Source organism: Nyctereutes procyonoides, unplaced genomic scaffold (genome assembly GCF_905146905.1).
Source record: "Nyctereutes procyonoides isolate TBG_1078 unplaced genomic scaffold, NYPRO_anot_genome, whole genome shotgun sequence".
In the NCBI taxonomy this organism is placed as follows: Eukaryota; Metazoa; Chordata; class Mammalia; order Carnivora; family Canidae; genus Nyctereutes; species Nyctereutes procyonoides.
The window spans coordinates 22,812,050-22,825,060 of NW_026575049.1; the positions used below are offsets into that span (position 1 = coordinate 22,812,050).

Below are 13,011 nucleotides of genomic sequence, written 5' to 3' on the forward strand. Positions count from 1 at the left end.
ATGCATTGGGCCAGCGTGTTTGTTGTCGCACACCGTAACAATATATAACTACTTGGTGGGGCATCTGGGTGGCTCAGTCAGTTGAGTGTCCAACTCTTGATTACAGCTGTGGTTGTGATCTCACGGTCATGAGATCAAGCCCCATGGTGGGCTCCATGCTCAGCATGGAATCTGCTTGAGATTCTCTCTCTCCATCTCCCTCTGCCCCTCCTCTCTGCTCACTCACCCTAAATGAGTGAATAAATGAATATATGTTCCCTCACATTATATTATGGCAGGAAGCAGGTGAGTTGACATGGTCTTGAGATAAGATTTGAAGGTATACTGATCTTCCTGCCCCCATAAAGGGAAACTTTAGAAAGAAATTGGAAAGTTAGCATTTGATACATCTATAGCTACATCACAGATGCCAGAGGCTGTGCTGATTTGCATGTGTGATTGGCATCATCACTTGATTAAATTTACAATAATATACAGTCATTTTCAAATATCCAAGTAGCTTTTACATTGGGACACAGTAATTTAGATGGAATATTGTAGAAGTCAACCTCTTGCCCTCATCTTTTATTCTTTGATGCACTCCAGGGAGGTGGTATACTCCTTAAACTATCTGTTGGGGGATCCCTAGGTGGCGCAGCGGTTTGGCGCCTGCCTTTGGCCCAGGGCGCGATCCTGGAGACCCGGGATCGAATCCCACATCGGGTTCCCGGTGCATGGAGCCTGCTTCTCCCTCTGCCTGTGTCTCTGCCTCTCTCTCTTTCTCTCTCTGAGACTATCATAAATAAATAAAAATTAAAAAAAAAACTATCTGTTGGGTCTTCCACTTGGTCCTTCCTACTATCATAGCCCCTTATTTCATGGATCAAAGAACATATGTGAGGGCTCTGCAGTGACTAAGAATGATTATTTCCATTATGTATTCTGATCTTGGAGAAGTAACCATAGGATGAGCCTGTAGCCTTACCAGACCCACTATGACATGGACTTAGGCTTCATCTATCTTCATCTATCCCCTATAACCCTCCACTCTGACCGAGCAGACTGTGCTGGCACTGTGGCCCTCCACGGATTATCATTAGTTCAGAGCTACTATTTAATAACCTTGAGTGGTCTCAGTGTTTTCTTTCCCTTAATGCATAGTCATTTTGGTAAATGGCTGACGGATCTTTTAGGCAAGGTTTGAGGGAAGACTTACAGTATATGCATATGGCTATATGGTAGGGTTGTTCCTCAAAAGTATCCAGATTCCCCCTTAATTAAGGGGCTCTGGGTCTGTGAATTGGTTTTGGTCTCTGTGACCTGAGCAGCAGGTCATGAATTCCCACTTTAACAATTCAAGTCAGGCTTCTGCCCATCAGACCTAGAATTTCCCCTGTATTCTGTAAATACCAGGCAGCACCTTGGTCTTTCCTAAGGACCTTGTGTTCAGATAGCTAGTGCCAGACAACTTTGTGGGTTGAAACACCCTGATTATGCCCTAGCTTATTGTGGTAAGAACTCCCAAGGTGTAGCTATAGAAGGAAGTTTCCCAACTCCCAACTATGAGGACACCTCATGGCTGTTAATACTTTAACTCAACATCATAAATATCTATGAGGGGAATATGTGGGATTTCCCAAACTTATTTGTTTGCAGAATGATGCTGGCCTAGATGGTCCTAGGAGCAATGTGCATAGCTCACCTCTACACTCTCACTAAAGTCATTGAATGTGCTTTTTCTTACCAACACACACATCATTACCTTAGAAACAAACCAATTCTAAACCATGATGCATAGGGCAAACCTACCCCAGATGAGGCAATCAGGGAAGACTTCTTGGGGAGTTGGCATTAAAATGAGTCTTTCATTAAAGCGTCAGGCATGAAGAAAGGAAGTCTGCTGGGTTGTGCTAACTTAGAGCACATCAGTCATGTTGTATTTGTTGTGGGAGGAAGAGCATCCCAGGCCAACAGACCTATGCAGAGGCTTTCATGGAAGTGGAAACTTGGTGTATTTGAAGATGGGAGGAAGGAAAACAGATTAGGGGACAGAAGTCAAAAATATTTTAATGCTGGATGTGTTAAGTTTAAGATGCCTGTTAGAAATCCAAACTATTGATGCTGAGTAGGCTGTTGGAAGCTCAGAAAAAGAAGTCCAGGCTAGAGACAGAAATACGGGCATCAGCTTTGTTATAGATCAATGTAGATGGTACCTAAAGCCAGAGAATAGAAGAAATTGCCAAGAGAGTGCATGTGGTTAGAGAAGAGGAGTGAGAGATGGGCGTTGTTAGCATTAGAGATTGAACGGAGCTTCATTCCCCACACTTGTTACATCTTCCTTTTGTCTCTTACCATCACCATCCCTGCCTGTCGCAGGTCTCCCCATCCTTTCAGTTCTGATGACGTTCCTCTTGGCTGAAACTTCTTGGTCCCTCTGGCTCATGGGATTAGTTTCTCCACCCTTTTTCTCTTTGCCACATCCTCTGACCGCACCCCCTTGTTGAATGGAATCCAGACTCTTTGGAACAACATGACACATCTGTGTTTTTCTGTTCCCTTCTCCATAGATGGAGCCATGTGCTGCTATAAGTCTCTACCTGAATTCATGGGATGGGAAAGTTGTATGGGAATGCTCCTGGGCACCCAACATCAGAATCCAGAGGGAGAGTTGGCTGAAAAAAAAAAAAAAGTTCTTGGGACATTTTTAAGACTAAAAGACTCAGCTATATCTTTGTGACCTTTGGATAATGATTATTCATGTGATTTCTAGCAAAATTGGTGCTGATTTTCCAAAAATTGTTTCATTCATGTGTTTATTCATGTTGAAAAAAGCTGTACAGGCTCCAAATGGAAAATAGGGGAAACCATGAAAGAAAAAGAAATTACCCATCATAATAGCCAAAGATAACTGCTACTAATATTTTAGTATGTTTTCTTACAGAATTTCTTTGTGTGCACATGTACAAACACTCCATGCACATTTAACATCGTTGAGGTCATTTGAGGTACAAATTGTGGTCTGTTTACTCACACGGTATTGTATCAGGAGCATTTTTTATGTCTTTAAAAAGCTGTTGAAATTAATTTTTAATGGCCACAGTATGTTTTGTTAACCCTTGAGTCAAAGGTTTAAACATTTCTAAGGTTTCCATTATATATTGCTCAAATGCACTTGAGGAAGGTGTTAATTTATTCTTACAAGGGTGGCTTGTGAGAGGCTTTTTGCTGGCGTTCCACATTGCCACTTCTAGATCCTTGAGAATCTGACAGGTGAAAGGAGAGTTCCCTACTGCTGTTTAGATTTGCGGGTCCTTGGTTGATGTTGTGCTTGCACATTTTTCATGTTTAAAAGTCTTACATACTTTCTCTGTGAGTAATTATTCATCCATGTCCTCTAACCATCTTCTACATTTTAAAAATGTTTTACTCGAATATAAGTTACATAAAACAAAATTCATTCTCAAGGGCATAGTTTAATGAATTTGGCAATTATATCTATTTATCTAACCCCTGCCACAGTCAATATATAGAATACTTCCCTGACCCTACAATTCTACTCTTGGCCCTTTGTAACCAACCCCCTTCACTGACCTTCAGCTCCAGCAATCACTGATCATTCTATATCATTGTCAGTATAGTTTTCACTTTTCTAGTTCTCATAAATGGAATAATACAGGATGTACTCTTTTGTGTTGGACTACTTTCCTCAATTACCATGTTTTTTTAAAAAAAGATTTTCTTTATTTATTTGAGATAGAGGGAGAGCAAGAGAGTGAGAGAGGGTGAAAGAGAGAGACCGCATAAGCAGTGGGAAAGCAGGCTCCCTACTGAACAGAGTGCCCAATGCGGGGCTCAATCCCAGGACCCCAGGATCATGACCTGAGCCAAAGGCAGACACTTAACTGACTGCACCACCTAGGTACCCCCTCACCATGTTTTTAAGATTCATCCATCTTGTTACATATCCTAACATTTCTAATTATTATTGTCATTATTTGTTTACCACAATTTGCTAATCCATTCACCATTTGACAATTGGGTTATTTTCAGTGTGGGGTCATTACAGAAGAGGTTTGTAAACATTTACATACAGTTATTGGTGTGGATACATGTTTCCGTTTCTCTTGGGTAAATACCTAGTAATAAAATTGCTGGATTGCAGGCTTGAGTGTATGTTTAGTTTATGAGACAATGTCAAACTTTTTTCCAAAGTAACTATACCATTTTGCAGTTATGTCAATAACATGTAAGAATTCCAGATGCTTTACATCTTCATTAATGCTTGGTATTGCCAGTCTTCTTAATTTTACCTGTTTGAGTAGTGTGTAAAGATATTGAATTCTGCTTTAATTTGCATTGTCCTGATGATTAATAATGTTGCACCTATTTTCATGTTATCATTGGCCATTTATATATATTCTTTTTAAAAGTTTATATACAGGGCAGTCCGGGTCGCTCAGCGGTTTAGCACCTGTCTTCAGCCCAGGACGTGATCCTGGAGTCCCGGGATCGAGTCCCATGTCGGGCTCCCTGTGTGGAGCCAGCTTCTCCCTCTGCCTGTGTCTCTGCCTCTCTCTGTGTCTCTCATAAATAATAATAATAATAAAAAAAACAGAGGACGCCTGGGTGGCTCAGTGGTTGAGTGTTTGCCTTTGGCTCAGGGCGTGATTCCAGGGTCCAGAGATCAAGTCCTGCATCAGGCTCCTTGGAGGGAGCCTGCTTCTCCCTTTGCCTATGTCTCTACCTTTCTCTCTCTGTCTTTAATAAATAAATAAATAAATAAATAAATAAACAAACAAACAAATAAATAAATAAATAATCTTTTTTAAAAAGTATATGTACAGATCTTTTGTCCATTTTATTGTATGGTTTATGTCCCTATTATTGATTTGTAAGAGTTTTTTTACATATCCTAGATATGATTTCTTTGTTAGCTACATATGTTTACGTATTTACCTTCAGTGTGGCTTGCTTTTCTTTTCTCTTAGCTCTATTTTGAAGTACAAAAGTTTTTAATTTTAATGAAATCTGTTTTATCTACTTAAAAATCTGTTACAGATAATTTTTATGGGATATCCATTTCAGTTGATTTTTGTGTATGGTGTGAGGTAAGGGTGGAGGTTCACTCGGTTTCTGTCTAGATATTCAGCTGTTCCAGCATCATTTGTTGAAAAGGCTGCCATTTCTCTGATGAACTATTTTGCACCTTTGTTGAAAATCAACTGATTATATAAGTGTGAGTAGATTTCTGGACTCTGTCTCTTCCATTATTCTATAAGTTTATTCTCACATCAATATCACATGGTCTTGACTACTGTAGCTAAATAGTTAAGTCTTTTATTTTTATTTATGTATGATAGTCACAGAGAGAGAGAGAGAGAGAGAGAGAGAGAGAGGCAGAGACACAGGCAGAGGGAGAAGCAGGCTCCATGCACCAGGAACCTGACGTGGGATTTGATCCCGTGTCTCCAGGATTGCGCCCTGGGCCAAAGGCAGGTGCCAAACCACTGCGCCACCAGGGATCCCTAAATAGTTAAGTCTTAAAATAAGGTGTGCAACTCCTCCAGACTCGTTCTTCCCTTTCAAAATTGTTTGACTATTCTAGAGTCTTTGCCTTTCTATGCATTTTAGAATCAGTTTCTCAATATGCTAAAAAAAAAAAAAAAAAGCCTGTTAGGAATTTAATTGTGAATATAGTGGGGAGAATTGCCGCATTAACCATATTCAGTTTTCTACTCCATGGACATGGTATATCTTTCCATTTATTTAGGTGTTTAATTTCCCTAGGCAAGATTTTGTTTATAATGCTCAAATCTTACGTATTATATTTATTCCTAAGTATTTTTATGCAGTTGCAAATGAAATGTTTTAAAATTTCATTTTCTAATTATTCATGGCCAATAATTAGAAATACAATGAATTTTGTATATTAACTTAGAACTCTGTGACCTTACTAAATTCACTGGTTAGTTCAAATGTCTTCTTAATAGATTTTTCTAGTGTTTTGAAATACAGTCCTTTTGCTTGCAAATAAAGGCAAGCTTGTATCTTCCTTTGCAATCTTTATGCCTTTTTTTTCTTGCTTTATTTTACTGGGTGATACATTTAAGTCCAATGCTGAGTCCAAATGGCAAAATTAGACATCTTTGCCTTTTTCTGATATGATCTTAGGTAGAAAGCATTCTATCTTACACCATAGTGTGATGTTAGCCATGGATTTCTTATAGAAGCCCTTTATTAGGTTAAGGGAATCCTTTCTATTCCTATTTTGTTGAAATTTTTTTCACATGTGTGTTTTTGTCAAATGATTTTTCTGCATCTACTCTGATATCATGTCATTTTCTTCCATTATTCTATTAAATAGTGAATTACATTGATTGACTTCAAAATGTTAGGCCAGCTTGCATCTGGAATTAAACCCCACTTCATCATAATATAGTATCCTTTTTGTATATTTGCTTTTATTTGCTATAATTTTGTTAAAAAAATTTTTGGCGTCTTTTTTCATGTGATATTTGTCTAAAGTTGCCCTTTCTTGTAAAATACTTCCCTCAGTTTGGGATCAGATTAACACTGACCTTGGAAAATCAGTTGAGAAATGTTTTCTTCCTCTCTACTTTCTAACCAGCATTATTTATTTTCCTTATATGTTTGATAAAATTCACTTGAGAAGCCATTTAGGTCTGAAGTTTTCTTTCTGGGAATGTTTTAAATTAAAAAAATTAAATATGGAATTATTCAAGTGTTCTGTTTCTTCTCGGGTCATTTTTGGTAATTTGTGTTTTTCAACACATTCCATTTCATCTTAATTGTCAAATGTATTGACAAAGCTATTCATAATATTCCATCATTATCCTTTTTTTTTTTTAAGATTTTGTTTATTCATGAGAGACACAGAGTGAGAGAGGCAGAGACACAGGCAGAGGGAGAAACAGGCTCCATGGAGGGAGCCCAATGCAGGACTGGATCCCCGGCCCCCAGGATCACACCCTGGGCCAAAGGCAGGTGCTACCACTGAACCACCCAGGCTGCCCTCCCTCATTATCCTTTTAAAAAATAACCATTTTATTTCAGAACAGTTTTACATTTATATAATTATTATGAAGATAGTGCAGAGAATTTTCATATACCCCACACCCAGTTTCCCCTATTATTAACATCTTACATTAGTATGGTACATTTTTCACAGTTAATGAACTAATATTGATGTATTGATGTAACTAATATTACGTTAATAGTGATAACTATTTTGTTAGTCCATACTTTATTCATCTTCCCTCAGTTTTCCGCTAATACCTTTTTCTGTTCCAGGATATCACCTAGGATACCCCATTACATTTAGTAGTCATGTGTTCTTAAGTTTATCTTGGTTCTGACACTTTCTCAGACTTTTCTTGTTTTTTAATGACCTTGATAGTTTTGAGGATTTTTGGTCAGATATTTTATAAAATGTCCTCAACTGGAATTTTACTGATTAGACTGGGGTAATGTGTTTTTCAAAGACCACAGAGGTAAAGTATCATTCTTGTCACATCGTATCAAGGATGCATGGTATCAATATGACTTGTCACTGTTGAGGTTGACCTTGACCATGTGGCTTAAGATAGTGTCCTTTTATTTTCAACCTATCTATGTCTTTATATTAAATGTGCCTTTTGGGGTTCTTGGGTAGCTCAGTCAGTTAAGCGTCTGAGCCTTGATTTGGGCTTGGGTTATGATCTCAGGGTCTTGGGATTGAGCCCCACATCGGGCTCCAACTGAGTGTGGAGCTTGATTAAGATTTTCACTCTACTTCTCTTTCTGCTCCCTCCCCACCATCACACATGTGTTCACTCTCTCTCTCTCTTAAAAAAAAAAAACAAAAAAACAAAAAACAAAACCACAGTGCCTTTTTTGTGAATGCATAAATTTGGATCTTTAAAAAAAATCCAATTCAAATGTTTAGTCCATTAATATTTAAAGTAATTATTGATATATTTGGATTTGGGTTTTCCTTTTTTTTTTTTTTTTTTGTTTGGTCTTCAGATTTGTTTTCTTCTTTTCAGATATTGGAATTTTTTTAGAACTCAATTTTAATTTTCTTATGGTCTTTTTACCTATACATCTTTGTATAATTTTTCATGGGGATTATAGTATACATTTTTACTGCTCTCAGCCTGTGTACAGTTAATACTGTACCACTTCACACAAATTGTTGAACCTACATAAGCAATATGGGTCTACATTCTGCCCCCTGTGTCCTTTATACTGTGGGTACTATATGTATTATAGCTACCTATGTAATAAACGTCACAAAACAGTGTTATTTCTTTTTTGCTTTAAATAACTATGAATAAATTAAGAAGAGTTTGGGCAGCCCAGGTGGCTCAGCAGTTTAGCGCCACCTTCAGCCCAGGGTGGTGATCCTGGAGACCTGGGACTGAGTCCCACATCAGGCTCCCTGCATGGAGCCTGCTTCTCCCTCTGCCTGTGTCTCTGCCTCTTTCTCTCTCTCTCTCTCTGTGTGTGTGTGTGTCTTTCATGAATAATAAATAAAAAAATTAAGAGTTTGAAAAGCAAAAAAAAAAATAGCCTTTTGTATTTTTTCAAATATTTACCATTCTGATACTTTCCTCATTCTTTTAAGAAGAGTTGAGGTCTTCATCTGCTATCATTTTCCTTCAACCTAAAGAACTTCTTTTATTGAGTTACTGGCGCACTATATATGAACTCCCTTAGCTTTCTTTTATTGAGAAATGTCTTCATTTATCCTTCATTTTTGAAGGATATTTTCTTAGATGAAAAATTCTTGAGTAACATTTTTTTTTTCTTTTAGCACTTGGTAATGTTGTTCCACTTCTTTTGGCTTCCATGGTTTTGGATGAGAAGTCATCTGTTAAATTGTCCTCTTGCATGTAATGAGTAATTTTTCTTTTGTTTCATTCAAGATTTACTCTGAATTTGACTTTGTAATCTTGGCATGGCCTTTTTCATGTGCATTCTACTTGTTTTTTTTTTAATTTTTTTTAAATTTATTTATTTATGATAGTCACAGAGAGAGAGAGAGAGAGGCAGAGACATTGGCAGAGGGAGAAGCAGGCTCCATGCACCGGGAGCCCGATATGGGATTCGATCCCAGGTCTCCAGGATCGCGCCCTGAGCCAAAGGCAGGCGCCAAACCGCTGCGCCACCCAGGGATCCCTCTACTTGGTTTTTGTTGAACATCTTCAATCTGTAAATGGATAACCTTTAATCAAATATGAGGAAATTTTGGCCTTTCTGTCTTTAAATATTCTTTTCTGCTCCATTCTTTTTCTTTTTTAAGATTTTATTTATTTATTCATGAGAGACACAGAGAGAGGCAGAGACACAGGCAGAGGGAGAAGCAGGCTCCATGCAGGAAGCCCAATGTGGGACTTGATCTCGGAACTCCAGGACCACTCCCCAAGCCTAAGGCAGACACCCAACCACTGAGCTACTCAGGTGTCCCTTTTTTCTGCCCCATTCATCTTTCCTCTCCTTATGTGATTCCAATTGCATGTATGTGAGACTTTTTCTCCCTAGTAATGTTCCATTTTCCTATCTTTAAAATATGTTCTATAATTTTTATTTTTATTTTTTAAAGATTTGCTTATTTATAAGAGAGAGTGCTTGTGCACTTGCACGCACTTGAACAGAAGGAGGGGCACAGGGAGAGAGTATCCTTAAGCAGACTCTCCATTGAGGATGGAGTCCTATATGGGCTCAGTCTCATGACTCTGAGATCATGATCTGAGCTGAAATCAAGAGTCAGCCACTCAACCAAATAAGCTACCCAGGTGCCCCAATCTATTCTATAATTTTAGATTCATTCCTCAACGTCTTGAATATTAAATTGTGAAGACTCTAAATTTTGTTATTATTTTTGCAGTGAATGTTGTTTCTCTTGTTTTACTAGGCAGTTATTTTGGTTGGTCTCCTACTACATACTGTTTCTTAGGTGGCAATTTGGATCTTAGTTCATATCTTTTGTATATAAGCAATTTTGAGTAGGTTCTGATCATGTGAGATTCAGAGCCAGTCAGAAATGTGGTAGGACAGAATTTGGGGATCCCTCTCTGTTTTTTCTCTTCAGGATTTCCTCTTTCTCTCTAGAGGTTATGGTTCACCTGGGTTTGGACTTCAAGTGTTCCAGAACAAACTTTTTTACTGGTGCCCTTGCCACCCCTCATGCTGCACGTGTAGCACCAGGCTGAAAGCATTGAAAATACCCATCACAACTCCACTCCTCTCAGCATGGATTCTCTACCAGAGTGTGCCCACTTCTGTTCACTCTGTAGCTGCTTTTGGTATTACGCCCAGAGTTTATTGTGGCTGTCTGCAGGGGGATTGGTCTAGTAGGATCTTACTCCACTACTACTGGGAAGGGAAATAAAGTTTTAGTTTTTTTATATTAATTTGTACAAACAATGTTTTAAGAAAATCACCATTTTGTTATACGTAATAATAGATAATTTTTGCAAGTCTGGCTCTTAAATGTTTCAATATTTCTGGCATATGGATTTTTTTTATGTTGACATTATTAACTGGGGAAGTTTGTGATTCCCCCTCTTAAATGTTGCTTAAAAACCCATTCTTATTCCAACACTAGGTGAGTAGGTACATGGATTTTCCTTTTTTAATGGTCCTAGCATTTATGTTTTCACTTCTTCATCTATTTTGAATTTAATTTAGTATATCATACGAAGATCTAATTTGATTTTTTTCCCAAAGAGTAAGGTAATTTCCTAAACATAATATACGAAGCTGATTCTACTTTTAATGGTAGGCACAGTGTTTCCATTATAGAAAATTAATTTCTAACTTGCTCAAATTTAAGATGAAAATATATAGTATTAACAAACTATCAAAATCTTAGGCAATGTGAGGAAGGCAGGCTGGGGACAAATGATGAAACTGTGTTGTATGTAAACAGCAGGGCATTAGGCCACTGTCACAGTGTACTTATTGATGTTGCCATGTATACCTAATGAAAATCAACCAATCAATCAATCAGTCAATATCTTTCTTTCTCATGAATACGTATATGATGCTAAGATCAGAAGTGGAAGTAATAGCCATTTATCAAGCATTAGGTGCTATAATCACAATCATGATCAAAGTGCTATACAAGTTTTAGACTTTTTTTTAAATTTTTTTATTTATTTATGATAGTCACACACAGAGAGAGAGAGAGAGGCAGAGACACAGGCAGAGGGAGAAGCAGGCTCCATGCACCTGATGTGGGATTCGATCCCGGGTTTCCAGGATCGCGCCCTGGGCCAAAGGCAGGCTCCAAACCACTGCGCCACCCAGGGATCCCGCTATACAAGTTTTAAATGCTAATAATATTAATCCTTAGTGATAAATGCTATAAAGGAAGGAGGCATAGTGCCTCCTTATAAGACAAGGTAATAGAGCAAAGAGCCCTGGTTATGGAAATCGGAGAATGCTTTCTTGAGAAAGTAATGAATAAGTTGAACTTAAAAGAGGTGCAGAATTAACTAAAGCATGGGAAGCAGGGTGGGGAGTGTGGCAATTGGCAAAGGAAGCAGCAAACGTAAGGGACCTAGGACGAGGAAGAGCACAACCCTTCTGAAGAACCAAAGGGCCAGCATGGCTGTATGACTGTGTGTGTGCGTGCATGTACACATGCACGTGCACACTTGCACTTTCTCATGTGGCTCACATTTGATCTACATGAGACCAGTTTCCTTACAGCCACGAAATTTAGCAATCAAAACAGGGTGGTCCGTCTTGTGGTGTCTCCTGCTTCTGCATCTCACGCTGTTGTTTAAGGATCTCAGCCTAAATACTTTTTGCTCCCCTGTTATGGAAGTGTGGATGATGCGTAGTGTATAAGCCACATGGACAGTAGAGAAGGGTGTGCTGGTGATCCAGTACTGCAGGAGGGGCTTGTTGATCTAGCAGCTTTAATCCTTATAGCAACCCTCCCAGTAGTAAGGGAGGGTTCTCATCATTTTATAGATGAGAAAAATAGACAATTAGAGTAGTAAGCAACTTGTCTGGGGTCGCATAGGTAAGGAACAAAGGAGCAGGGACTCGCACTTTGGTCTTTTCTGAGCTCTCATCAGGTTGCTCCCGCTGGCATCTTGCTCTGCTGAAATCCCTGGGCCCTGAATGATGGGGCCACGTTAACTTTGGCCATTTGCTCTTGAACAATTTTCCGGGTACTTATTCTTGCTGAGATTTAAAACCTGTACTGGTTTTCAATTGCTACCATAACAAAATAGCACAAGCCTAGGGGAGAAGTGAGGAGTCTGTTTCTTGTCTTTTCCAGCATCCAGAAGCACCTGTGTTCCTGGGCATGTGGCCCTTCCTGCATCTGCAGCCTCCTCTTTGGCCTCTCCCCTGTCCTCATATCTTTTTCTGGCTGCAGCTGGGAGAAACACTCTGATTTTAAGAACTCCTATGATTAGATTGGCCACCTGGTAAGCTGGGTGCTCTCCCATGTCCACATCCACATCCTTAATAGCAATCTGCAGAGTTCTTTTTTGCCCTTTGAGGTCACACTCACAGATCCCAGGAATCAGTATGTGCATGCCTTGGGCCTTTATGCGGCCTCCCACAGTGACTGAGCTCTCCAGATAGTGACTTTGAAAGAACTATTTGGTGGACATGAGAATTTTATTCAAATTGCTTTGTTTCTTCCTTCAACGTCTGCTACTGCTAAGGGAATACAGAGACATGGAGATGTAGAATGAGTTTGATTTTCCTTGCTTTTTGAAAGTCAATTTATAGTAAAATTTTACTAAATTATTTTGTTTACCTTAGATTTGAAATTTCATATAAATTCATTTCCTGCCATCTTCAATTCATTATCAAGCAACTAATCCATGCAGCATAATAGAAAAAAATGTTTAAAATAATACATGTTTTTTAAATCTAGATTTGGACTTAAAACCACCACCAAAATCAATTGGAAACAATTTCTAACGTCACTTTATGAACCCCAATGGTTGGAAGTCAACAGTACAGTTCCTCCGACAAAAAGAAATAGGTATGTTAAAAAAA

General features: G+C 38.6%; 1 protein-coding gene across 1 annotated transcript in view; it reads left to right on the forward strand.

Moving 5' to 3' along the window:
- EFCAB6 (EF-hand calcium binding domain 6) overlaps positions 1-13,011 on the forward strand; it is a 239,622-nt gene that overhangs the window by 93,684 nt on the left and 132,927 nt on the right. Inside the window, exon 11 of the mRNA XM_055327800.1 lies at positions 12,887-12,997. Coding sequence (XP_055183775.1) covers positions 12,887-12,997 — 111 coding nt within the window. The remainder of the gene's footprint in view (positions 1-12,886; positions 12,998-13,011) is intronic.